This window comes from Hemitrygon akajei, chromosome 5 (genome assembly GCF_048418815.1).
Source record: "Hemitrygon akajei chromosome 5, sHemAka1.3, whole genome shotgun sequence".
Classification (NCBI taxonomy): Eukaryota; Metazoa; Chordata; class Chondrichthyes; order Myliobatiformes; family Dasyatidae; genus Hemitrygon; species Hemitrygon akajei.
Window position 1 is genome coordinate 93,434,377 of NC_133128.1, and position 25,530 is coordinate 93,459,906.

Below are 25,530 nucleotides of genomic sequence, written 5' to 3' on the forward strand. Positions count from 1 at the left end.
GATAGGGGACTCAATAGTTGGAGGTACAGACAGGAGGTTCTGTGGTCGTGACATAGACTCCCAGATGGTTTGTTGCCTCCTGGGTGCCAGAGTCAGGGATGTCTCTGATCGCGTACACAGCATTCTGAAATGGGAGGGTGAGCAGCCAGATGTCATGGTACACATCGGTACCAATGACGTAGTGAGGAGGTCCTGAAGAGTGAGTATAGAGAGCTTGGTAGCAAGTTAAAAAGCAGGACCTCGAGTGTGGCAATCACAGGATTGCTACCTGTGCCACGTGCCAGTGAGGGTAAGAATAGGATGCTCTGGAGGATGAACATATGGCTGAGGAACTGGTGTAGGGGGCAGAGTTTCAGATTTCAGAATCATTGGGATCTCTTCTGGGGCAGGTGGGACCTGTACAAGAGAGACGGGTTACACCTGAACTACAGGGGGACCAATATCCTTGCAGGGAGGTTTGTTAGTGCTATTGGGGAGGGTTTAAACTAGATTTGCAGAAGGATGGGAAACACAGTGCCAGAGCAGATAGTGGAGCAGAGGTGAAAATAAATTATGTTAAAAGTTCATGCAAAGTCAGAAATTGAAGGGTTGTGTGTGGTGGTAATAATCTTCTGAGGTGTGTCTATTTCAATGCGAGGAGTATTGTGGGGAAGGCTAATGAGCTGAGGGCGTGGATTGACACGTGGAATTATGACATTGTAGCCATTAGTGAAACTTGGCTACAGGAGGGGCAGGACTGGCAGCTGAATGTTCCAGGGTTCCGATGTTTCAGACGTGATAGAGGCAGAGGGATGAAGGGTAGGGGGTGGCATTGCTAGTCAGGGAAAACGTTACAGCAGTGTTCAGTCAGGACAGATTAGAGGGCTTGTCTACCGAGGCCATATGGGTAGAGCTGAGAAACAGAAAAGGTATGACCACATTAATAGGGTTGTATTATAGACCACCCAATAGTCAGTGAGAATTGGAGGAGCAAATCTGCAGAGAGATAGCAGACAACTGCAGGCAACAGAAAGTTGTGATTGTAGGGGATTTTAATTTTACACATATTGATATGGACTCCATACTGTTGAAGGTCTAGACGGGTTAGAGTTTGTAAAATGTGTTCAGGAAAGTTTTCTAAATTAATATATAGAGGTATCAACTAGAGAGGATGCAATATTAGATTTCCTATTGGGAACCAAGTTAGGACAGGTGACAGAAGTGTGTGTAGGTTCCAGTGATCATAACACCATCAGTTTTAACTTGATCGTGGATAAAGGTAGATCTGGTCCTCGGGTTGAGGTTCTAAACTGGAAAAAGGCCAAATTTGAAGAAATGAGAAAGGATCTAAAAAGCGTGGATTGGGACAGGTTGTTCTCTGGCAAGGATGTGATTGGTAAGTGGGAAGCCTTCAAAGGAGAAATTTTGAGAGTTCAGAGTTTGTATGTTCTTGTCAGGATTTAAGGCAAAGTAAATAAGAATAAGGAACCTTGGTTCTCAAGGGATATTGGAACTCTGATAAAGAAGAAGAGAGAGATGTATGACATGTATAGGAAACAGGGAGCAAATAAGATGCTTGAGGAGTATAAAAAGTGCAAAAAAAATACTTAAGAAATCAGGAGGGCTAAAAGAAGACATGAGGTTGATTTGGCAGTCAAGGTGAAGGATAATCCTAAGAGCTTCTACAGATATATTAAGAGCAAAAGGACAGTAAGGGATAAAATTGGTCCTCTTGAAGATCAGTGTGGTCAGTTATGTATGGAACCAAAAGAAATGGGGGAGATCTGGAATGGGTTTTTTGCGTCTGTATTTACTAAGGAAACGGGCATGGAGCCAATGGAAAAAAGGCAAACATGCAGTGAAGTCATGGAACCTATACAGATTGAAGAGGAGGAGGTGCTTGCTCTCTTGAGGCAAATCAGAGTAGATAAATCCCCAGGACCTGACAGAGTATTCCCTCGGACCTTGAAGGAGACTAGTGTTGAAATTGCAGGGGCCCTGGCAGATGTATTTAAAATGTCGGTATCTACGGGTGAGGTGCCGGAGGATTGGAGGATAGCTCACGTTGTTCCGTTTAAAAAAGGCTCTAAAAATAATCCAGGAAAGTATAGGCCAGTAAGTTTGACGTTGGTAGTAGGTAAATTACTGGAAGGAGTACTAAGAGATAGGATCTACAAGTATTTGGATAGACAGGGACTTATTAGGAACAGTCAGCATGGCTTTGTGCGTGGTAGGTCATGTTTAACCAATCTATTAGAGTTTTTTGAGGAGGTTACCAGGAAAGTGGATGAAGGGAAGGCAGTGAAAGTTGTCTATATGGACCAGTAAGGCCTTTGACAAGGTTGTGCATGGGAGGTTAGTTAGGAAGATTCAGTCACTAGGTATACATGGAGAGGTAGTAAATTGGATTAGACAATGGCTCAAAGGAAGAAGCCAGAGAATGGTAGTGGAGGATTGCTTCTCTGAGTGGAGGCCTGTGACTAGTGGTGTGCCGCAGGGATCAGTGCTGGGTCCATTGATATTTGTCATCTATATCAATGATCTGGATGTTAATGTGGCAAATTGGATCAGCAAATTTACTGATGATACAAAGGTTGGAGGTGCAGTGGACAGTGAGGAAGGTTTTCAAAGCTTGCAGAGGGATCTAGACTAGCTGGAAAAATGGGCTGAAAAATGGCAGATGGAGTTTAATACAGACAAGTGTGAGGTATTGCACTTTGGAAGGACAAACCAAGGTAGAACATGCAAGATAAATGGTAGGGCACTGGGGAGTGCAGTAGAACAGAGGGATCTGGGAATACAGATACAAAATTCCCTAAAAGTGACATCACAGGTAGATAGGGTAGTAAAGAGAGCTTTTGGTGCATTGGCCTTTATAAATCAAAGTATTGAGTATAAGAGTTGGAATGTTATGGTGAGGTTGTGTAAGGCATTGGTGAGGCCGAATTTGGAGTATTGTGTGCAGTTTTGGTCACCAAATTACAGGAAGGATATTAATAATGTTGAAAGAGTGCAGAGAAGGTTTACAAGGATGTTGCTGGGACTTGAGAAACTGAGTTACAGAGAAAGGTTGAATAGGTTAGGACTTTATTCTCTGGAGCGTAGGAGAATGAGGGGTGATTTGTTAGAGGTGTATAAAATTATGATGGGTATAGATAGAGTGAATGCAAGCAGGCTTTTTCCACTGAGGCTAGGGGAGAAAACAACCAGAGGACATGGGTTAAGAGTGAAAGGGGAGAAGTTTGAAGGGAACATTGGGGGGGTGGGCTTCTTCACACAGAGTGGTGGGAGTGTGGAATGAGCTGCCAGATGAAGTGGTGAATGCGGGCTCACTTTTAAAATTTAAGAAAAACTTGGACAGGTATATGGATGAGAGGGGTTTGGAGGGATATGGCCCAGGTGCAGGTCAGTGGGACTAGGCAGAAAAATGGTTCGGCACAGCCAAGAAGGGCCAAAAGGCCTGTTTCTGTGCTGCAAAGTTCTATGGTTCTATGGTCAGTGGGTCCAAATCTTGGAACTCCTGATTGAACAATACGTCCACTGGTACAGATAAAGAAGGCCACTGCTTACCACCTTCTCAGGGGCCACTAGTCAAGGGCAACAAGTGCAGCCCAGATATGAATGGAAGAAATATTTTAGAAGTTGAGGTCACTTCCTGGACTGCAGGAGTTTATATTGTGTTGGGAAATTTGGTGGTGCAGGTGGGGGTGACTGATTTCCAGGTAGGAAGGTGAGAAGAACTACACTTTCCCTAGCTATGTCCTAGCTATGCCTCCCAGTGGAGGCATACAGTGAATTTGGAGGAAGAGTGTTCTGTTCTTAAACTCGTGCCTTTACTTCACCATTTGCAAGGGGAAGAGTTCTTACGACTAGAAATCAGACAGGACTCTGGCAACGTGAACTGAGAATCAATAGGAATCAAGAGTTTTACTAATCTGGCCACCGAACTTTGAACTTTTGTTTATTTAGTCAGAGCACTGAAATTCAGATACAAGAAGCTTTAACAGAAACGGACCATGGCGAATCTTTTCTGGGCTATAAATCTTTTCCTTCTCATCATTAGTCTCACAGGAACTGAAAGTGAAGGTATTGTCTCTTGTTAAACTTTTTGTGCTAAATTTTTGGTGAGACACTTTAAAACAGGGCTCAGTGTTAATTTTTGACTTTGTAAACCTCAGTTTAAGGAGGAAGAGCCACTGTCTTTTTAACGTTACTATCAAAATTTACAATCTGAATGCTTCAGTATTTGAAACAATTGCTCACAGCTCTTGTTTAGGAGATCTTTTGGAGTTTGCTTAGTGTGAGGAATTGGAAGAATTTTAGTGAAGTAAGGCTTTCATTAAAAAGGCACCCATTGATGCAAAATACACAGTGATAATAATTAGTTAATCTCGGTTATAATTATTGTAAGTTTGTTCATTATTTTAGCTATTTCTTGAGTCAGCCTGCTCTTCTGCCATGTTTATAGAACATATCACAACAACAGGTTCTTCAATCCAAGATGTCTGTGCTGAACATGACGCCAAATTAAACTAATCCCTTTGCCTGCACACCATCATATTTATGTGTCTTCATTTCCTGCATATTCATGAGCCTATCTAAAAGCCGTGTAACTTTACTATTGTATTTGTTTCCACAACCACTCCTGGCACCTATCACCCTCTGGGTAAAATCCTGGCCCACATATCTCCTTTCAATTTTGCCCCTCCCCCACCTCATCTTAAAGGACTGCCATCTAGTATTTCACACTTCTACCGTGAGAAAGAAATCTGACTGCCTATCTATGCCTTTCATCATGATATAAATTTCTGTTGGATCTCCTCTCAGGCAGCATCCTGGTAACTCTCTTATGCACCTTCTGCACAGCTTCCTTGCCCTTCCTGTAATGGGCAACCAGAACGGAACACAATACCCCAAATGCAACTATTCTCTTTTATTCATAACTGTATGTGGGGGAATGTCGAGAACCTGAACATGGTCACTGATATATTGAGCTTACGAATTACATTGTATGTATGCATTCATTATCTATACTTCTCATAGATTTACATATTAACACTGCGCTCCCATTTCATTCATTTTTCATGGTATGTATTGTTTTTGCTACTCAAGAGATTTTTTTGTGTAGCTTTGATTTTCACAAGGGAACATGCAATGGTATTCAATCCTAGTTAGGGGTATTTAACTTGAAATTTAGGAGAATTGTGTAAATGTTTTTCCACAGTTACCACTGGATAAATTTCCAGGAAAGACTTATAAGGACACAATTCTTCAAAGTTTTCTTGCGCATCCCTTGCAGGAATTATGTGTACCTGTCTGACTTTATTTTCCTAATTGCACAAGATACCAAATCACATTACCTGCCACAACTATTTCCTAATAGGAATAAAACCCCTTGTATGTTTTTTTCTTCTTCAGTGCTTCGTTGAATACTCATTGTCTCTCAGCCATGCTAAACCATGCTGATACAACAGTGAAGAAAACATTAGGTTAATACTATTTTGTTTCAAATGCTCTCAGATGGAAATGAACACAACTGATAACTGTTATCCAGCATTTCTGGTGACCCAGAAATCTTAATTTCTCATGAGTGCAGTATATTGAAGTGGATCATGTTTTACCTTGATCCACTTTGGAGAAGATCTATAAATAAGGCATCACTCCCCTCTTTGCAATAATCACCTTGTTAACCATTCTGATCTCTGTGAAGGTGTGTTCGATGTTTTGGATCTGTAATATTAGATCTTTAAATAATCCAAATCTAGAATCATAACTCCCAACAGCTCCTCTAAGTTCACAATGCCATTCAAGGATCTCCAAAAATTTGTCTTCTCAATACACTTGGTATGATAAGTCAGTGTTTTCATATGACCTTGATTATCAACAACTCGCATTGTCTTCATCTGGACTAGCGTCCATCCATTCTTCCTCAGTAGACTCATTTTTTACTGATTTTGTTTTGTGTTTTATTACATTATTACTATACTTGAAAACCATCTTTGACTGGTTCCAGTATGAAGGTCATGCTCTCTCTCCCTGTACATGATAACCTTGACAATGCAGCTGCAATCATATTTTGTTTAGAAGTTCTAAGTTCAATCATGTAATCATACTGAGATAAGAGATAACACACTACTGCACAGTGGACACAGCCGATGTTGGTATTTTGGTCTGTGCAGCAGGAGCTGCTAATATAGGCTTGCTTTCTGTGCCTAAGATAGATCGGTTTAAGAGAAGTAGATTAAACTATTTCACCCCAAAGACAATTTCCAGTACTCCCTTCTCCATTTTAACATCTTTTTCCTTTCAAAGTTTGTATGATGTGAGTGATATTTTTATTGTAGCTCACAATTTGAAACATGACATGCAAATCTCAACAAATTTACCTCCTGGACTCCTTACATTACTGAAAATAATACTTGTTGTTCTTTGCTCGAATTTCTTCCTTTGCATTTTTGGCATCAGTGTTATTGCAGAATCAGGCAACACTTACACTGTCCCTAGAAACAACATCCTTGCTTTCAGTTGCTTCAGTGCTTTCTTAGACTGGTTGAAATATGCTTATTTTTACTGTTACCTAAGGAATTATTTTTTCTGCATTAATGCTCTGTGGCTCCTTTTGAGGCTTAAATTCTCTTTACTGATCTTTCAGAGATTTTGTTCTTCAGCAGGATGCGAGGGAGCAGCAGTCCAATAGTTTAGTGTCATCTCTTCAGTACGTGAGACTTTACCAACCAATCTCTAATTACCTTGAACATTTTAAGCTAATCGCAGAAAGTCTACATAGATATTCAGTGGATAGTTATAGATTTAGCCTGTAAGTCTAATTTATATGATCTTCCTGATGATTGGAAAACAGTGGGAAACTGCAAGTAGGGATAGGAAGCAGCTATTAAATTGTCTGGATGTAATGAGTGGTGTTCCATAAAGACTTCTGATGGCACAGCACCATATGTATAGTTGATTTAAATTATGGAAGAGGAAGTCACATACTTACAGTTGTCAATAAGGATAGTCTGCAAGCAATTTTTGAGGCAGCATTAAAATGCAAAGAAGTCAATCATTTTGGTCAAGATCAGTAGGACCAGTGTAGTCCAAAGGAGTCCATCGGTGATAATGTCTTGGACAAGTATAGACAACAATCAGAAAGATGGCAGAATTTTGGCCTTTGTATCTAGGGGAAGGAAGAACAAAGGGGCCACTACACACAACCTGGGCTGGAGCATGGAAGGGGGACAGGAAAGTTGTAGACAAGAGAGTACTGATAATAACATTTGAGAATAACATTTGTGCTCCAAGGATAAATCACCATAACCAGAACATGTTTCCTAGAATTAACTTAAGATTTTCAGATTTTAATGGAAACAGATGGTGAAAGGGGAAGGATTTATTCCATACTCAGAGAATTTAAGACAGAAGTGCTAGAACCAGATTTTCGCCACTAAGGTGGTGGAAATTTCGAATTCTCTTTAAAAAAAAGGATAACTGGTGCTAAACTAATTATTAATCTTAAATCTGAGATTAACATAATTTCTTAACAGAGGTGTGTAAATGAATCAGCAAAATCTTTCTGAATTGAGTAGAAAAATGTCCTTTTATTCAATTTTCCTTTTTCCTATATCAATGGTAGTCTGAAATCTAATGAGTCAGGACAAAGCCATGAGTCTTGGGATAACTGACGGGTACATTATTTCACAGTCCAGACATATGCCCATAATCCAGCAGTTTAGGATGGGCCATGATCTCACAGGACTGGAATGTTGGTGCATTGACTGATATTTGAGCTGAGCCATGATGCTGTATGTCAAAAATTAGATACGGATTCTGTAGCCCAGAAATAGCCCCTTGTGCCTGTACATCTAGAATAGATGATAATTCTATAAACACAAGATATACCAAAGAAGATAGAGATTGGAATGGCTGAAGATTGTATAGTTCAGGAATAAGACTTTGATTCTAGAGCTGATATATGTCCCACACCTCAAATGGTCAAGGTAAACCAAAAACTTTATTGATCAGACTTAGGCCCATAATTCTATAATCTGTTAATAGACCAATGGCTCTACAGGTTAGAGTAGGCCTGAGATTCTGCAGTTTGGGATAAACTCACAATTCCACAGGATTGATCTGACCGGGTCCCAGTCTCATACTATTGCTGACTGGAGGCTTAAATGACATTGAGTCACTATCATTGAGCCAGGATAATCACTAACATGGTCTGCTTCTGTTCAAGTATTTGTATCCAGCAAAAAGGCCAGCAACTTCTTAACCCGCCTAAGGCGTGAAAACAGCTTCTTTGAAGAACTGAAAGAAGGTAACTTGGAGAGAGAGTGCAACGAAGAGAGGTGCTCACACGAAGAAGCAAGAGAATATTTTGAAGATGACCAGCGAACTGTGAGTGTACAAGTTGGTTTGTGTATTCAGTTGCTGACTTTAGCTATCCTGATCATGAGTGTATCCACTGGTACTGGAGTAATGAAGTTCAGGGATGAACAGAAAGTGATACATCTAAGAGAGATTCCAGAAGAGAAGAGAGATTAAATCAAAGAGGAAATTGAAGACGTAAAGGGTAATCACAGAAAATAGGATTAAACATTCTCCCTACAAAAATCACCAGCATCCCATTAGCTTCCTAATTACTTGCTAATTGTTTGTGTTTTTGGATACCTGGAGAACCAGACCTCTTTTGTAAACTCACTTTCTTTAAGTAATAATTTGCTTTTTTCTATTCTTCCTTCCGAAACAGGTAACCTCACATTTTTCCATCTTACGCTTCATCTGCCATTTCTGCTACTCACTAAATCTATTTGTAGGCTCCTCACAACTATTGACCCATTGTCCTTTGAATCAGCAAATTTGGCTACAGTGCTCTTAGCTGCTTCATCCAAGACATTAATACAGATTTTAAGTCATTAAGGCCCTAACTCTTATCATCGTTTCACCTCACCAGTTAATTCTGACAATCTGAAAATGATCTATTCATAGAACCTTAAAAAAAGCTACAGCACAGAAACAGGCCATTTAACCCATCTAGTCCATGCTGAAACCAGTTAAACTGCCTACTCCCATTGACATGCACTGGGACCATAGCCCTCCATACCTCTACCGTCCATGTACCTATCCAAACTTCTCTTAAATGTTGAATTCGAGCTCACATGCACCACTTGTGCTGGCAACTCAGTCCACACTCTCATGACAATCTGAGTGAAGAAGTTTCCCCTCATGTTCCCCTTCAATTTGCACCTTTCATCCTTAACCCATGACCTCTAGTTGCAGTCCCACCCAATCTCAGTCGAAAAAGCCTGCTTGCATTTACCCTATCTATAACCCTCATAATTTTGTGCAGCTCTATCAAATCTCCTCTCAATCTTGTACGTTCTAAGGAATAATCTTAATCTATCCAATCTTTACATAGCACAGGTCCTCCAGACCCAGCAACAACCTTGTAAATTTACGCTATACTCTTTTAAACTTACTTACATCTTTCCTGTAGATAAGTGATCAAAACTACACATAAAACTCCAAATTAGGTCTTACACAACTTCATCATGACATCATAACATCCCAACTCATGTATTCAATACTTTGTAATATGAAGGCTAATGTGCCTAAAAATTTCCTTATGACTCTATCCATCGGTGATGCTATGTTTAATGGTTATGGACTTGTATTTCCAGATCCATTTGTCTACCACACTTCTCAGTGCCCTACCACTCACTGTGTAAGACCTACCCTGGTTGGTCCTCCCAAAGTGTAACACCTCACACTTACCTGCATTAAATTCTATCTGCCATCTATTAGCAGATTTTTCCATTTTTCCAGCTGGTCGTGATCCCACCACAAACTTTAATAGTCTTCCTCGCTGTCCCCCAACCTTGGTGTCATGTACAAATTTGCTGAACCAGTTCACCACGTTATCATTGATATAGATGACAAACAACAAAGGACCCAGCACCGATCCCTGTGGCTCACCACGAGTCACGGGCCTCCAGTCAGTGAGGCAATCCTCTACTACCACTCTCTGGCTTCTCCCATAAAGCCAATGTCTAATCCAATTTAATACCTCATCTTGAATGCCGAGCGACTGAACCTTCTTGGAACCTCCCAAATGGAACCTTGTCAAATGCCTCACTAAAGTCCATGTAGACAACATCCACTGCCTTTACTTCATCCACTTTCCTGGTAACTTCTTCAAAAGACTATAAGATTGGTTAGACATAGCCAACCACGTACAAAGCCATGCTAACTATCCCCGGTCAGTCTTTGTTTATCCAGTCTATATCCAGTCTCTTAGAATACCTTCCAATAATTTTTCTACCACTGATGTCAGGCTCACTGGCCCATAATTTCCTGGTTTATTTTCAGAGCCTCTCTTAAACAGTGAAACAACATTAGCTAGCCTCTAATCCTTCGGTACCTCACCTGTCACTACGGATAATTTAAATATCTCTGGTAGGGCCTCTGCAATTTCTGCACTTTCCTCCCACAGAGTCCAAGGGAACATTTTTTCAGGCCTTGGGGACTTATCCACTCTATTTTGCTTCAGGGTAGCAAACACTTCCTCCTCTGTAATCTGTATAAGGTCCATGACCTCTCTGCTGCTTTGCCTCGGTTCAATAGATTGTGTCCGTCTCCGGAGTAAATACAGATGCAAAAATTCCAGTTATGATCTCCCCCATCTCTTTTGGCTCCACACATGGATTAACATTCTGATCTTCCAGAGGACCAATTTTGTCCCTTGCAATCCTTTTTCTCTTAACATATCTGTAGAATCCCTTAGGATACTCCTTACCTTATTTGCTAGGGCAACCTCATGCCTCCTTTTAGCTCTCATGTTCTCATACTTAGATTCTTCAAGTACCTAATTCTTTTCTATCTTCCTATACCTACTATGCACCTCTTCTTTTTTCTTAACCAGGGTCTCATCTCTTGAAAACCGAGGATCCCTAAACCTATTATCTTTACCTTTTATTCTGACATAATCTTTGTACTCTTAAAGTTTCACTTTGAAGACTTCCCACTTACCAAGTATTCCTTTGCCAGAAAACAGCCTGACCCAATCCACACTCGCCAGATCCTTTCCAATATCATGGAAATTGTCCTTTCTCCAGTTGAGAATCTCAACCCAAGGACCAGACCTATCCTTCTCCATAATTATCTTGAAACTAATGGCATTATGATCACTGGATGCAAAGTGTTCCCATACACAAACTTCTGTCACCTGCCCTGTCTCATTCCCAAATAGGAGATCAAGCATTCCACACTCTCTTGTTGGGACTGCTTTATGCCAATTAAGGAAACTTTCCTGAACACATTTGACAAACTCTATCCCATTTAGTCCTTTTGTAGTATAGGAGTTCCATACTACAATTACACCTACTATTACAATAGTCTGTAATCATTCTACAAATTTGTTTTTCTAAAGGAAGACGGGTTTGCTGTCCTGTGGCAAATTCACTGGTACCTTGCCTGCCACTAAGTACCTCTGCTAGGGCCCCTGCAATTTCTGTACTTGTCTCCCATAGGCTCTGGGGGGACATCTTGTCAGGCCCTGGAGACTTAGCCACCTCATTTTCCTCCTGGGTGCCAGGGTCTGGGATACCTCGGACTGAGTTCTCAGTATTAAGTGGGAGGGTGAGCAGCCAGAGGTCATGGTCCATGTAGATAAGTAACAATGATGTAGGTAGGGATTTGATCCAAAACATCCCCAACCCTGGCACCCAGGAATGTCTTTCTCATCCACAGAACCTCCTTTCTGTTCTCATAATTAACAAATCCCCCATCACCATAGCTTGCCTTATCTCTCCCCCTCCCTTCTGAACCACGGAGCCAGACTTAGTGCCAGAGACCTGACCAGTGTGACTTTCCTCTGATGGACCCCCCCCCCCCCCCCCAACAGTATCCAAAGTGATATACCTGTGTTTGAAGCGGATGGCTACAGGAGTATTCTGCAGTGGCTGTTTAATCCTTTTCCCTACCCTAGCTGTCACCCAGTCTCCCGTGTCCTGCAATTTGTGTGTAACCACCTCTCTATACGTCCTATCCGTCACCCCTTAGCATTCCGGATGATCCAGAGTTCATCCAGTTCTAGCTCCAACTCCTTAAAGTGAATTGTTAGAAGCTGCAGCTGGATGCACTTCTTGCTGTTGTAGTTATCAAGGACACTGGAGGTCTCCCTGCCTTCCCCCATCCGACAAGAGGAGCATTCCACTATCCTGCCTGGCATCCCTACTGTCCTAACCGAGCAAATACAAAGAAGGAAAAACAATAAATAATCTGGAAAAAATCCTGACTGAAAAGCAGTTCATATAAGCTTGAGTAACGTCTTCCATGTGGGAGCATTGCAGCCTTCTGAATGCTATAATTTCAGGTAACTTAGTTTCACTAAAGCCACTCGTCTGTGATATGAACTAAGCTGTGAGTTTTTGTTTCTTTCTGGGAGTGAAGAACATGACTACCCTGATTGGCATTTTGTAACTCTCTATGCTGTTGACCATGTCCCCTCTCTCACACTTCCTGCAGCTTAATGAGTGTCTTTGCACTCCTTCCCAGTTCTAACAAAAGGCCCTTCACTTGAAACATTGCCTCTGTTTCTCTTCCCACAGATGTGGGCTGACCTGCCGAGTATTTCCAACATTCCCCGTTCTACTTTATCCTGACTCTCCGTTTTCTGTTAGTCAGCCATTTTCCAGTGTGTTGCCCCAAATCCATGGCCTTCTACATCCTATCAATCTCACTCTCACCTCTGTCCATTCACATTCCCAGCTCCCACCCACTGTCACTCCCATCTCTCAGCTATCATTTCCCTTTCTTATTGTGCCTTTTTACCTTACTGCTCTCCAACCAAGGTGATCCCCTGGGAAAAAAAGGAGAATTAGCTGCAAATTGCAGCAGGTTGATGGAATAAAAAAAAGATAGATTGTTCTTGCCCTACCCAGGCAATTAAAATGTATCCATGACCATATTTCTTTGTCTGACCTCCAGCTTTTTTTGTCTTAGACATTTACCGTCTCTTTCCCAAATCCCACTCTTTCAGCTTCCATTAAAATTCTAATTCTTTGTCCATTTCACTCCCCTCTTCCACAATTTTCTCCCCATTGCTCTTTTATCTCTCAGCCCACCTCCTTTCAATTTCCTGGTCTTGCTGCAACCAACCTCAGTGTGCCTTTGAATCACACTAAACCACTTTCACTGCCTCACCCATCACTTTTCCATGCCCCCATCACATCAATCCCAGCTTTCAATCAAATTTCACTCCCAAATACAGCCAATTCCTTTATCGACTTTTCATATATCTCACCACCTATCCCAGCAAGTCTGCTGCTGAAACCCACATCTGCTCCATCTCCCTCCAGTTCCTTCCACAGTTCTTGCATTGCCACCTCACATCCAGCCTTCGTCTGCCGGCTCCTCCCACATTCATGGCACCCTGTGGATTATCAAGAGGTTTTGGGCTGGCTATGTAAATGATGTCAACATGATTAGATAGTCAGTGAAGACAGAAGTTGTTCAGGGAAATGCTGGCTATGTAAAAGTCTTCCCTCAGTTTGCTGGACCACAGGAAGTTCTCCATCTACCCAATTTGTAAGAGTTGCATGATACAGAGTGTGACACTGGTGAGTTTTCAGCTGTGCACCTCTCATTATTAACTGTCTGATTCAATGTTGCCTTTCCATTTCAGGATGAATTCTGGAATAAGTATGTAGGTGAGTAACCACAACACTTTTATTTAATTCCATTTAGTTATGATTGCTCAGCTTGAGATTTGATCACAGTGGGGATGAGAAATAGGGATCCTCCGATCTTCTCCAGTGGGTCTACAGGGCACTTGGATCAGGTTTCAGCAGAACTATCAGAAAGTTTTGTTGTCCAATCACAAACAAGAGAAAATCTGCAGATGCTGGAATCCAAGCAAAACACATACAAAATGCTGGAGGAACTCAGGCCAGGCAGCACCTATGGAAAAGAGTACAATCGATGTTTCGGGCCAAGACCCTTCATCATTTACCCTTTACTCTATTATATTCTCTCTAGTTGGCTTTTATTGTTGGCTTTGACTTCTCTTGTTAGCCTTGGTTGTGTCACCTTCCCTTTGGAATACTTCTTTCTCTATGGAATGTATATATCCTGTGTCTTCTGAAGTCACATGGACCAGATGGTGTCCACCGCAAGGCTCTGTAAGAGGTAGCTGCAGAAATTATGGAGGCATTAACAGTGATCTTTCAAGAATCACTAGATTCTGGAATAGCTCCAGAGGACTGAAAATTGTAAAATGTGATTCCAATCTTTAAGAAGGGACGGAGGCAAAAGACAGGAAAGTTTACATCAGTTAGCCTGACTTCAGTGGTTGGTAAAATGTTGAAGTCCATTATTAAGGATTAGGTTTTGTGGTTCTTGGAGGCACGTGATAAAATAGGCCAAAGTCAGCATCATTTACTTCAGGAAATATTGCCTGAGAAATCTGTTGGAATTCTTTGAGCAAATAACAATCAGGGTAGACAAAGGAGAATTGGCTGAGGTGCCACACAAGGCACCTGCTAGACAAGATAAGAGCCCGTGGTATTACAGGAAAGATACATGGATGGACAGAAGATTGGCAGACTAGCAGGAGGCAAAAAATGAGAAAAGCAATGTGGATGGAATACAGTGTAGGGAAGTTATTGTCCTGCACTTTGGTAGAAGTAATAAAGGTGTAGACTATTTTCTAAACAGGGAGCAAATACACAAATCAGTAGTGTAAAGGGACTTGGGAGTCCTTCTGCAGGATTCCCTGAAGGTTAATTTGCAGGCTGAGATAACATAGCATAACAACAGAACTTTCAGTCACAATGTTGTGCCGAAGCAGCTAAAAAGCAAATCAATAACACCCAAACACTAATCCTTGCTACCTATTCAATGTCCATATCCCTCCATCTACCTCACATTCATGTACCTATCTAAAAGTCTCTTAAAGTCTCAAATGTATTTGCCTTTACCACCATTCTGAATAAAAAACTTACTCCTCACATCCCCCTTGAACCTATCCCATCTCACCTTCAATACTTAATACTTTACTTTATTGCCACCAAACAATTGATACTAGAGCGTACAATCATCACATCGATATTTGATTCTGCGCTTCGCGCTCCCTGAAGTACAAATCAAAGTAAATATAATAAAAATTTAAATTATAAATCATAATTAGAAAATAGAAAAGGGAAAGTAAGGTAGTGCAAGTCAGGTCTGGATATTTGGAAGGTGCGGCCCAGATCTGGGTCAGGATCAGTTCAGCAGTCTTATCACAGTTGGAAAGACGCTGTTCCCAAATCTGGCCAAATCTGTTCCCAATATGTGCCCTCTGGTATTAGACACTTCAATCCTGGGACACAAACACTCCCTGTCTACACTATCCATGCCACTCAATCTTAAAAATCCTCTGTCAGATCTTCCCTCAGCCGCCGATGCTCCAGAGAAAACAACCTGTTAATTCAGCCTTTCATAGCAGCATATGCCCTCTAAATCAGACTGTTGACTTTTGAACTCATTGTCTCGACTAATATAAACAAGCATTCCATAAACATAGAAGCATAAAAGCATAGACCTTCTAAACCACTTTATCAACCTGTGTAGCCACTTTCAAGGAGCGGTGAACTTGGATCCCAAGATCTCTCTGCTCAGCAACGCTAATAAGGATCTTGCCCTTAACAGTGTACTCTCCTTGCATTTGCCCTACCGAGATGCAACACCTCACAGTTATCTGAGTTAAACTCCGTCTGCCATTTCTCAGCCCATACCTGCAACTGATCTATATCGTGCTGTATTCTTTGCCATCCTTCTACACTATCCACAACTACGCTAATCGTGGTATCTTCTGCAAACTTACTAACACCCCCCATCTACATTTTCAGCTAAGTCCATAGAACATAGAACACTACGGCACATTACAGACCCTCCAGCCCTCCGTGTTGTGCCGACCCATATAATCCTTAAAAAAAGTACTAAACACACACTACCCCATAACCCTCCATTTTTCTTTCATCCATGTGCCTGTCCAAGAGGCTCTTAAATACCCCTAATGTTCCAGCCTCCACCACTATCCCTGGCAAGTCATTCCAGGCACTCACAACCCTCTGTGTAAAAACTTACCCCTGATATCTCCCCTAAACTTCCCTCCCTTAATTTTGTAACTATGCCCTCTGGTGTTTGCATTATTACATATCACAAACAGCAATGGTCCCAGCAGAGATCCTTGCAGGGCACCACTAATTACAGACTTCCAGCTCGAATAAGTTCCTTCAACCACTATCCTCTATCTTCTAAGCACACACCAGTTCTGTATCCAAACAGCGAGTTCACCACAGACCCCATCTACCTTAATCTTCTGGATTAGCCTCTCATGAAAGACTTTGTCAAACACCATTCCAAAATTCATGTAGACAACAACCACTGCCCTACCCTCATCAATATCTCCTATCACCTCGTCAAAAAATCGAGTTGATGAGGTATGGCCTGCCCGCACAAAGCCATGCTGACTCTCCCTAATTAGGCCATAGGTTCCAAATGCTCATAAATCCTTAAGAATTTTCTCCAGCAATTTCCCTACAACTGACACAAGACTTGTCGTTCTATAGTTCCCAGGCTTTTCCCTTCTTCAACAGAGCTACAACATTCACCACTCACCAGTCCTCTGGGACCTTGCCTGTGCTTAGAGGAGAGACCAAGATGCTGGTCATGGCCCTAGCAATCTTGTCTCTTGCCTCCTTCAACAACCTGGGATAAGTCACATTAGACCCTGCAGATCTATCCACTTTAATAGTTATTAGGAGGCCCAATCTCCTTGATCTCTAAACACCCTAACACATTTATACACTCAGCACTGATCTCCTGATCCTCCATATCCTTTTCCAATCAAAGCACTCATTACATACATCATTTACTTTCTCTGCATCCAAACAAATGTCGTTCCCCCCCGCCCCCCATCCTTGAGTGGTCCTACCCTCTCCTCTTGCTCTTGACACATGTACGGAATGCCTTGGGATTCACCTTAATCCAACCTGCCAAGGACTTTTCATGGCCCATCCTGGCTTTCCTAATTCCTGACTTTAGTTCTTTTCTTGCTCATTACCTAACATCAGGTCCAGTACAGCACTTCCTCTCATTGGACCTTTCACATATTGATTTAAGAAATCTTCCTGGATACACTTAACAACTTCTGCCCCATCGAAACCCTTTGCCCAAAGAAGGCATTAGTTTATATTCAGGAAGTTGAAATCTCCCATGATAACAACCCTATTATTTTTACATTTCCTTAATCTGATTACATACCGATTCCTCAATGTCTATTAGAGGGTTTGTAGTACAATCCCATCAGTGTGATTGCATCCTTCCTATTCTTGAATTGTACCAAAATGGACAGTGTCTGAACCCTCTGTTATGTCTCCCCTGAATGCAGCTGTGATATTGTCCCTTATTAGTAGTGCAACTTCTCCAATCTCTCTTTTGCCTCCTCGTCTATCTTTTCTAAAACTTCAAATCATGGTATTTAATCACCCATTCCTGCTCCTCTCTCAACCAAGTTTCAGTAATGCTACAACATCGTAGTTCTGTGTACTGATCCATGCTCTAAGTTCATCACCCTTACCCATAATAGCATTTAAGTATACACACTTCAAACTATCCGACCCATCATACCTCTTATTTTGATTTTGCCTTTCAATACTTTTCCTCACATCTGCCTACTGGCAACACACACAAAATGCTGGAGGAACTCAGGCAGCGTCTAGGAAAAGAGTACAGTCGACGTTTTGGGCTGAAACCCTTCAGTAGGACTGACGAAGGGTAAGCATGTGGTCGAAGAGCCTTCTACCTACCAGTCCGATTCTTCCCTTACTGACTGCGGCTCTTGTACCCAGCCCCCTACAAAACTAGTTTAAACTCTCCAGTGTAGCATAGGCAAACCTCCCAGCCATGATATTGGTTCCCGTCTTGTACAGGTACAACCCACCCCTCTTGTCCGGGTCACACCTCCTCAAGAAAAGGTTCCTATAATCCAAGAACCTGAAGCCCTGTCCCCCGCACTATCTCCACAGTTACTCCATGCTATCACCCCATTCCTACCTGTACTAGCCTCTGGAGATTACAACCTTGGACCTCTTCCTCTTTTCTGCACCACAACCTCTATTCCCCTTCCCCCTTGAGAATATCCTGCAGCTGCTCTGAGATGTCCTGGACCTTAGCACCAGGGAAACAACACACCATCCCGGTGTTTCTTTTGCTGCCACAGAATCTCTTTCTGTCCCCCAAACCACTGCACCTCATATGAATTTCAAACCAGAAGACATAGGAGCAGTATTAGGCCATTCAGCCCATCAAGTCTGCTCTACTATTCCATCCCAGCTGATATCGAGCCCACTCGACTCCGTACACCTGCCTTCTTGCCATATCCTTTGATGCCCTGACCAATCAGGAAACTATCAATTTCCACTTTAAGTATACTCAGGGATTTGGCCTCCACCGCAGTCTGTGGCAGAGCATTCCACAGATTCACCCCCCTCTGGCTAAAAAATTCCTCCTTACCTCTGTTCTAAAAGGTTGCCCCTCAATTTTGAGGCTGTGCTCTGTAGTTCTGGATACCCCCACCACAACCTCTCCACATCCATCTTATCTAGTCCATTCAAAATTCCATAGGTTTCAATCAGATCCCCACGCATTCTTCTAAATTCCAGCGAGTACAGGCCCAAAGCTGCCAAACACTCCTCATATGCTAGCCCCTTTATTCCCAGAGTCATCCCCATGAATCTCCTCCAGACTCTCTCCAATGATCCTTTCTGAGACATTGCTTTTGCCTTCTTTACCACAGACTCAAACTGTAAATTAACCTTCTGGGAGTCTTGCACAAGAACTCTTGTGCAATCTCTCTGCACCTCTGATGTTTGAACCTTTTCCCCATTTAGATAATAATCTGCACTATTGTTCCTTTTACCAAAATGCATTACCACACATTTCCCAACACTGTATTCCATCTGCCACCTCTTTGTCCATTCTTCCAATCTGTCTAACTCCTGCTGCAAACACATTACTTCCTCAGCACTACCTACCCCTCCACCTATCTTCGTATCATCTGCAAACTTTGCCACAAAGCCATCAATTCCATCATCCAAATCATTGACAGACAATGTGAAAAGTAACGGTCCCAATACTGACCCCTGAGGAACACCACTAGTCACTGGCAGCCAACCAGAAAAAGCCCCCTTTATTTCCACTCACTGCCTCCTGCCTATCAGTCATTTCTCTATTCATTGCGTGTATCTTTCCTGTAATGCCATAGGACTTTATTTTGTTAAGCAGCCTCATGTGTGGCATGTTATCAAATGCCTTCTGGAAATCGAAGTAAATGACATCCACTTCCTCTCCTTTGTCAACCCTGCTTGATACTTCCTCGAAGAAGTCCAACAGATTTGTCAGGCAAGATTTCACTTTACAGAAACCATACAGACTTAGACCATTTATCATTAGTCTCCAAGTACCCTGAAACCTCATCCTTAATAATGGATTCCAACATTTTCCTAACCACTGAGGTTCGGCTAACTGACCTACAATTTCTTTTCTTTTGCCTTCCTCCCTTCCTAAAGAGTGGAGTGACATTTGCAATTTTCCAGTCCTTCGCGACCATGCCAGAATCCAGTGGTTCTTGAAAGATCATGACCAATGCATCCGTTATCTCTTCAGCAACCTCTCTCAGGACTCTGGGATGTAGTCAGTCTGCTCCAGGTGACTTATCCACCTTAAAACCTTTCAGTTTGCCTAGCACTTTTTCCTTTGTAATAGCAATGGCACTCACTCCTGCTCCCTGACACTCCCCCATACTGCCTGACCTTACCCTGACCAGTACTCTATAACTACCGTACTGCCTGACCTTACCCTGAGCAGTACTCTATAACTACCGTACTGCCTGACCTTACCCTGACCAGTACTCTATAACTACCGTACTGCCTGACCTTACCCTGAGCAGTACTCTATAACTACCGTACTGCCTGACCTTACCGTGACCAGTACTCTATAACTACCGTACTGCCTGACCTTACCCTGACCAGTACTCTATAACTACCGTACTGCCTGACCTTACCCTGAGCAGTACTCTATAACTACCGTACTGCCTGACCTTACCGTGACCAGTACTCTATAACTACCGTACTGCCTGACCTTACCCTGAGCAGTACTCGATAACTACCGTACTGCCTGACCTTACCGTGACCAGTACTCTATAACTACCGTACTGCCTGACCTTACCCTGACCAGTACTCTATAACTACCGTACTGCCTGACCTTACCCTGAGCAGTACTCTATAACTACCGACCTTACCCTGACCAGTACTCTATAACTACCGTACTGCCTGACCTTACCCTGACCAGTACTCGATAACTACCGTACTGCCTGACCTTACCCTGACCAGTACTCTATAACTACCGTACTGCCTGACCTTACCCTGACCAGTACTCTATAACTACCGTACTGCCTGACCTTACCCTGAGCAGTACTCTATAACTACCGTACTGCCTGACCTTACCCTGACCAGTACTCGATAACTACCGTACTGCCTGACCTTACCCTGACCAGTACTCGATAACTACCGTACTGCCTGACCTTACCCTGACCAGTACTCGATAACTACCGTACTGCCTGACCTTACCCTGAGCAGTACTCGATAACTACCGTACTGCCTGACCTTACCCTGAGCAGTACTCGATAACTACCGTACTGCCTGAACTTACCCTGAGCAGTACTCGATAACTACCGTACTGCCTGACCTTACCCTGAGCAGTACTCGATAACTACCGTACTGCCTGACCTTACCCTGAGCAGTACTCGATAACTACCGTACTGCCTGAACTTACCCTGAGCAGTACTCGATAACTACCGTACTGCCTGACCTTACCCTGAGCAGTACTCGATAACTACCGTACTGCCTGACCTTACCCTGAGCAGTACTCGATAACTACCGTACTGCCTGACCTTACCCTGAGCAGTACTCGATAACTACCGTACTGCCTGACCTTACCCTGAGCAGTACTCGATAACTACCGTACTGCCTGACCTTACCCTGAGCAGTACTCGATAACTACCGTACTGCCTGACCTTACCCTGAGCAGTACTCGATAACTACCGTACTGCCTGACCTTACCCTGAGCAGTACTCGATAACTACCGTACTGCCTGACCTTACCCTGAGCAGTACTCGATAACTACCGTACTGCCTGACCTTACCCTGAGCAGTACTCGATAACTACCGTACTGCCTGACCTTACCCTGAGCAGTACTCGATAACTACCGTACTGCCTGACCTTACCCTGAGCAGTACTCGATAACTACCGTACTGCCTGACCTTACCCTGAGCAGTACTCGATAACTACCGTACTGCCTGACCTTACCCTGACCAGTACTCGATAACTACCGTACTGCCTGACCTTACCCTGAGCAGTACTCGATAACTACCGTACTGCCTGACCTTACCCTGAGCAGTACTCGATAACTACCGTACTGCCTGACCTTACCCTGAGCAGTACTCGATAACTACCGTACTGCCTGACCTTACCCTGACCAGTACTCGATAACTACCGTACTGCCTGACCTTACCCTGACCAGTACTCGATAACTACCGTACTGCCTGACCTTACCCTGACCAGTACTCGATAACTACCGTACTGCCTGACCTTACCCTGAGCAGTACTCGATAACTACCGTACTGCCTGACCTTACCCTGACCAGTACTCGATAACTACCGTACTGCCTGACCTTACCCTGAGCAGTACTCTATAACTACCGTACTGCCTGACCTTACCCTGACCAGTACTCGATAACTACCGTACTGCCTGACCTTACCCTGAGCAGTACTCTATAACTACCGTACTGCCTGACCTTACCCTGACCAGTACTCGATAACTACCGTACTGCCTGACCTTACCCTGAGCAGTACTCTATAACTACCGTACTGCCTGACCTTACCCTGACCAGTACTCGATAACTACCGTACTGCCTGACCTTACCCTGAGCAGTACTCTATAACTACCGTACTGCCTGACCTTACCCTGACCAGTACTCGATAACTACCGTACTGCCTGACCTTACCCTGAGCAGTACTCTATAACTACCGTACTGCCTGACCTTACCCTGACCAGTACTCTATAACTACCGTACTGCCTGACCTGCTGAGGCTCAGAGCTGGCCACATTGCCACCAGCCTGGTAGCTGCTGCTGTGATCTGACGGGTCATTACCCCCAGCAGTATTCAAATTGTTGCTGAGGGGAAACCTGCACTGACTTCATAGTCCCCTTACCTCTCGTGGTCACCAATCTTCTGTCCAAAATCTGTACTCTTGGTGTGACCACCTCTCCAGAAGTCTCATTTATAAGATCTTCAGCCTCCCAAATGATCCTGCGTACATCCAACTCCAGCTCCAATTCCTTGACCTGTCAATCAGAAGCTGTAGTTGGGTGCACTTCCCACAGATGTAGTCATCAGGAAAACTGTCAGGTATCCCAAATTCCCACATCTGACAGGAGGAGCATTCCATCCTGACTACTCTATACTAAAAAAAAACTTACCTCTTCTTAATTGTGCCTCTGCCGTTTCACGCCGAAGCCTGTAAAGCCAAAGCCTTCACGCTCTATCACTGGCACACTCTGACAATGGCTGCTCCACCTGAGCCTGCTCTTCTTTTACTTGCAGCTGAGATTAGTCAAGTCGTCACTTTTATTGTCATTTCGACCATAACTGCTGGTACTGTGCATAGTAAAAATGAGACAACGTTTTTCAGGACCATGGTGTTACATGGCGCAGTACAAAAACTAGACTGAACTACGTAAAAAACAACACATAAAATAACTACACTAGGCTACAGACCTACCCGGGACTGCATAAAGTGCACAAAACAGTGCAGGCATTACAATAAATAATAAACAAGACAATAGGGCAGTAAGGTGTCAGTCCAGGCTTTGGGTATTGAGGAGTCTGATAGCTTGGGGGGAGAAACTGTTACATAGTCTGGTCATGAGAGCCCGAATGCTTCGGAGCCTTTTCCCAGACGGCAGGAGGGAGAAGAGTTTGTATGAGGGGAGTGTGGGGTCCTTCATAATGCTGTTTGCTTTGCAGATGCAGTGTGTAGTGTAAATGTCCGTAATGGCAGGAAGAGAGACTCCGATGATCTTCTCAGCTGACCTGACTATCCGCTGCAGGGTCTTGTGATCCGAGATGGTGCAATTTCTGAACCAGGCAGTGATGCAGCTGCTCAGGATGCTCTCAATACAACCCCATAGAATGTGATGAGGATGGGGGGTGGGAGATGGACTTTCCTCAGCCTTCGCAGAAAGTAGAGACGCTGCTGGGCTTTCTTTGCTATGGAGCTGGTGTTGAGGGACCAGGTGAGAGTCTCCACCAGGTGAACACCAAGAAATTTGGTGCTCTTAACGATCTCTACCGAGGAGCCGTCGATGTTCAGCGGGGAGTGGTCGCTCCGTGCCCTCCTGAAGTCAACCACTATCTCTTTTGTTTTGTTCACATTAAGAGACAGGTTGTTGGCTCTGCACCAGTCCGTTAGCCGCTGCACCTCCTCTCTGTAGGCTGACTCGTTCTTGCTGATGAGACCCACCATGGTTGTGTCATTGGCGAACTTGATGATGTGGTTCGAGCTGTGTGTTGCAGCACAGTCCTGGGTCAGCAGAGTGAACAGCAGTGGACTGAGCACACAGCCCTGGGGGCCCCCCGTGCTCAGTGTGATGGTGTTGGAGATGCTGCTCCCGATCCGGACTGACTGAGGTCTCCCAGTCAGGAAGTCTAGGATCCAGTTGCAGAGGGAGGTGTTCAGGCCCAGTAGGCTCAGCTTTCCAATCAGTTTCTGAGGGATGATTGTGTTGAATGCTGAACTGAAGTCTATGAACAGCATTCCAACGTACGTGTCTTTTTTGTCCAGGTGGGTTAGGGCCAGGTGGAGGGTGGTGGCAATGGCATCATCTGTTGAGCGGTTGGGACGGTACGCAAACTGCAGGGGGTCCAGTGAGGGGGGCAGCAGGGTCTTGATATGCCTCATGATGAGCCTCTTGAAACACTTCATGATGATGGATGTAAGTGCAACGGGACGGTAGTCATTTAGGCAGGACACTGAAGACTTCTTCGGCATGGGGACGATGGTGGCGGCCTTCAAGCACATTGGAATGGTGGCGCTGCTCAGGGAGATGTTGAAGATGTCAGTGAGAACATCTGCTAGCTGGTCTGCACATCCTCTGAGCACTCTACCAGGAATGTTGTCTGGTCCAGCAGCCTTCCGTGGGTTGACCCTGCACAGGGTTCTTCTCACATTGGCCACAGTGAGACACAGCACCTAGTCATTTGGAGGAGGGGTGGACTTCCTCATTACCACATCATTTTCCGCCTCAAAACTGGCATAGAAGTTATTCAGCTCACCTGGGAGGGAGGCATCACCCGCACAGTCAGGTGATGTTGTCCTGTAGTTGGTGATGTCCTGGATGCCCTTCCACATGAGCCTCTGATACTGACACTTACTGCACAGCTGTAAAAGGTTGGCCTTGCCCTAATCTGCTCCTTTTATCCTTTCCCTCCTGACTTCCACAGAGTCCTGACACCAACACTCCCACTCCCTGCAACTTGAGCCACCAAAAAGATGGATTGTCTGGAGTCCACTCTCAGACTCCAAACTGAGGATCTGACTCCAACACTTCCCGGGCCTGCGCAGCCCAAGAAGACCAGCCTCAGAATCAGAATCAGATTTATTATCATCGGCATGTGTCATGAAATTAGTGAACTTAGCAGCAGCAGTTCAATGCAATACATAATATAGAAAAAACACAAATAAATCAATTCAGGTATACATATATTGAATAGATTAAAAATTGTGCAAAAATCAAATAATATATATATCAAAAAGTGAGGTAGTGTTCAGGAGATTAATGTCCATTTAGGAATCGGATGGCAGAATGGAAGAAGATATTCCTGAATCGCTGGGTGTGTGCCTTCAGGCTTCTGTACCTCCTACCTGATGGTAACAGTGAGAAAAGGACATGCTCTGGGTGTTGAAGGTTCTTAATAATGGATGCTACCTTTCTGAAATACCACTCCTTGAAGACATCCTGGGTACTTTCTAGGGAAGTACCCAAGATGGAGCCGACTAAATTTACAAACCGCATCAGCTTCTCTTGGTCCTGTGCAGTAGCCCCCCCTCCCCCCGCCCCATACCAGATAGTGATGCAGCCTGTCAGAATGCTCTCCACGGTACATCTATAGTTTTTGAGTGTATTTGTTGACATACCAAATCTGTGCTTTTTTATACTCTTTCTCTGGACTTCGGCAGAACTCTGACACCGAAACTTGAGCCTAAGACATCCAAAAAAGACCTAACAAATTCTGCCCCATGTAAACGCCTTGCACTGAGAAGGTCCCTGTTTATCTTAAGGACATTGAAATCCCCCATGACAATAACCCTTTTATTTTTACACATTTCCTTAATCTGTTTACATATCTGTTCCTCAATGTCCCAGTGGGTGTACGGGGGTCTGTAGTAC

The 25,530-nt window shown here is 43.6% G+C and overlaps 1 protein-coding gene across 1 annotated transcript in view; it reads left to right on the forward strand.

Moving 5' to 3' along the window:
* The first annotated feature begins 3,734 nt into the window (after positions 1–3,734).
* Positions 3,735–25,530, forward strand: part of LOC140727994 (coagulation factor X-like) — a 43,401-nt gene continuing 21,605 nt past the window's right edge. Inside the window, exons 1-3 of the mRNA XM_073046069.1 lie at positions 3,735–4,065; positions 8,213–8,373; positions 13,661–13,685. Of these exons, the coding sequence (XP_072902170.1) occupies positions 3,996–4,065; positions 8,213–8,373; positions 13,661–13,685 (256 nt within the window). The 5' untranslated portion in view covers positions 3,735–3,995. The remainder of the gene's footprint in view (positions 4,066–8,212; positions 8,374–13,660; positions 13,686–25,530) is intronic.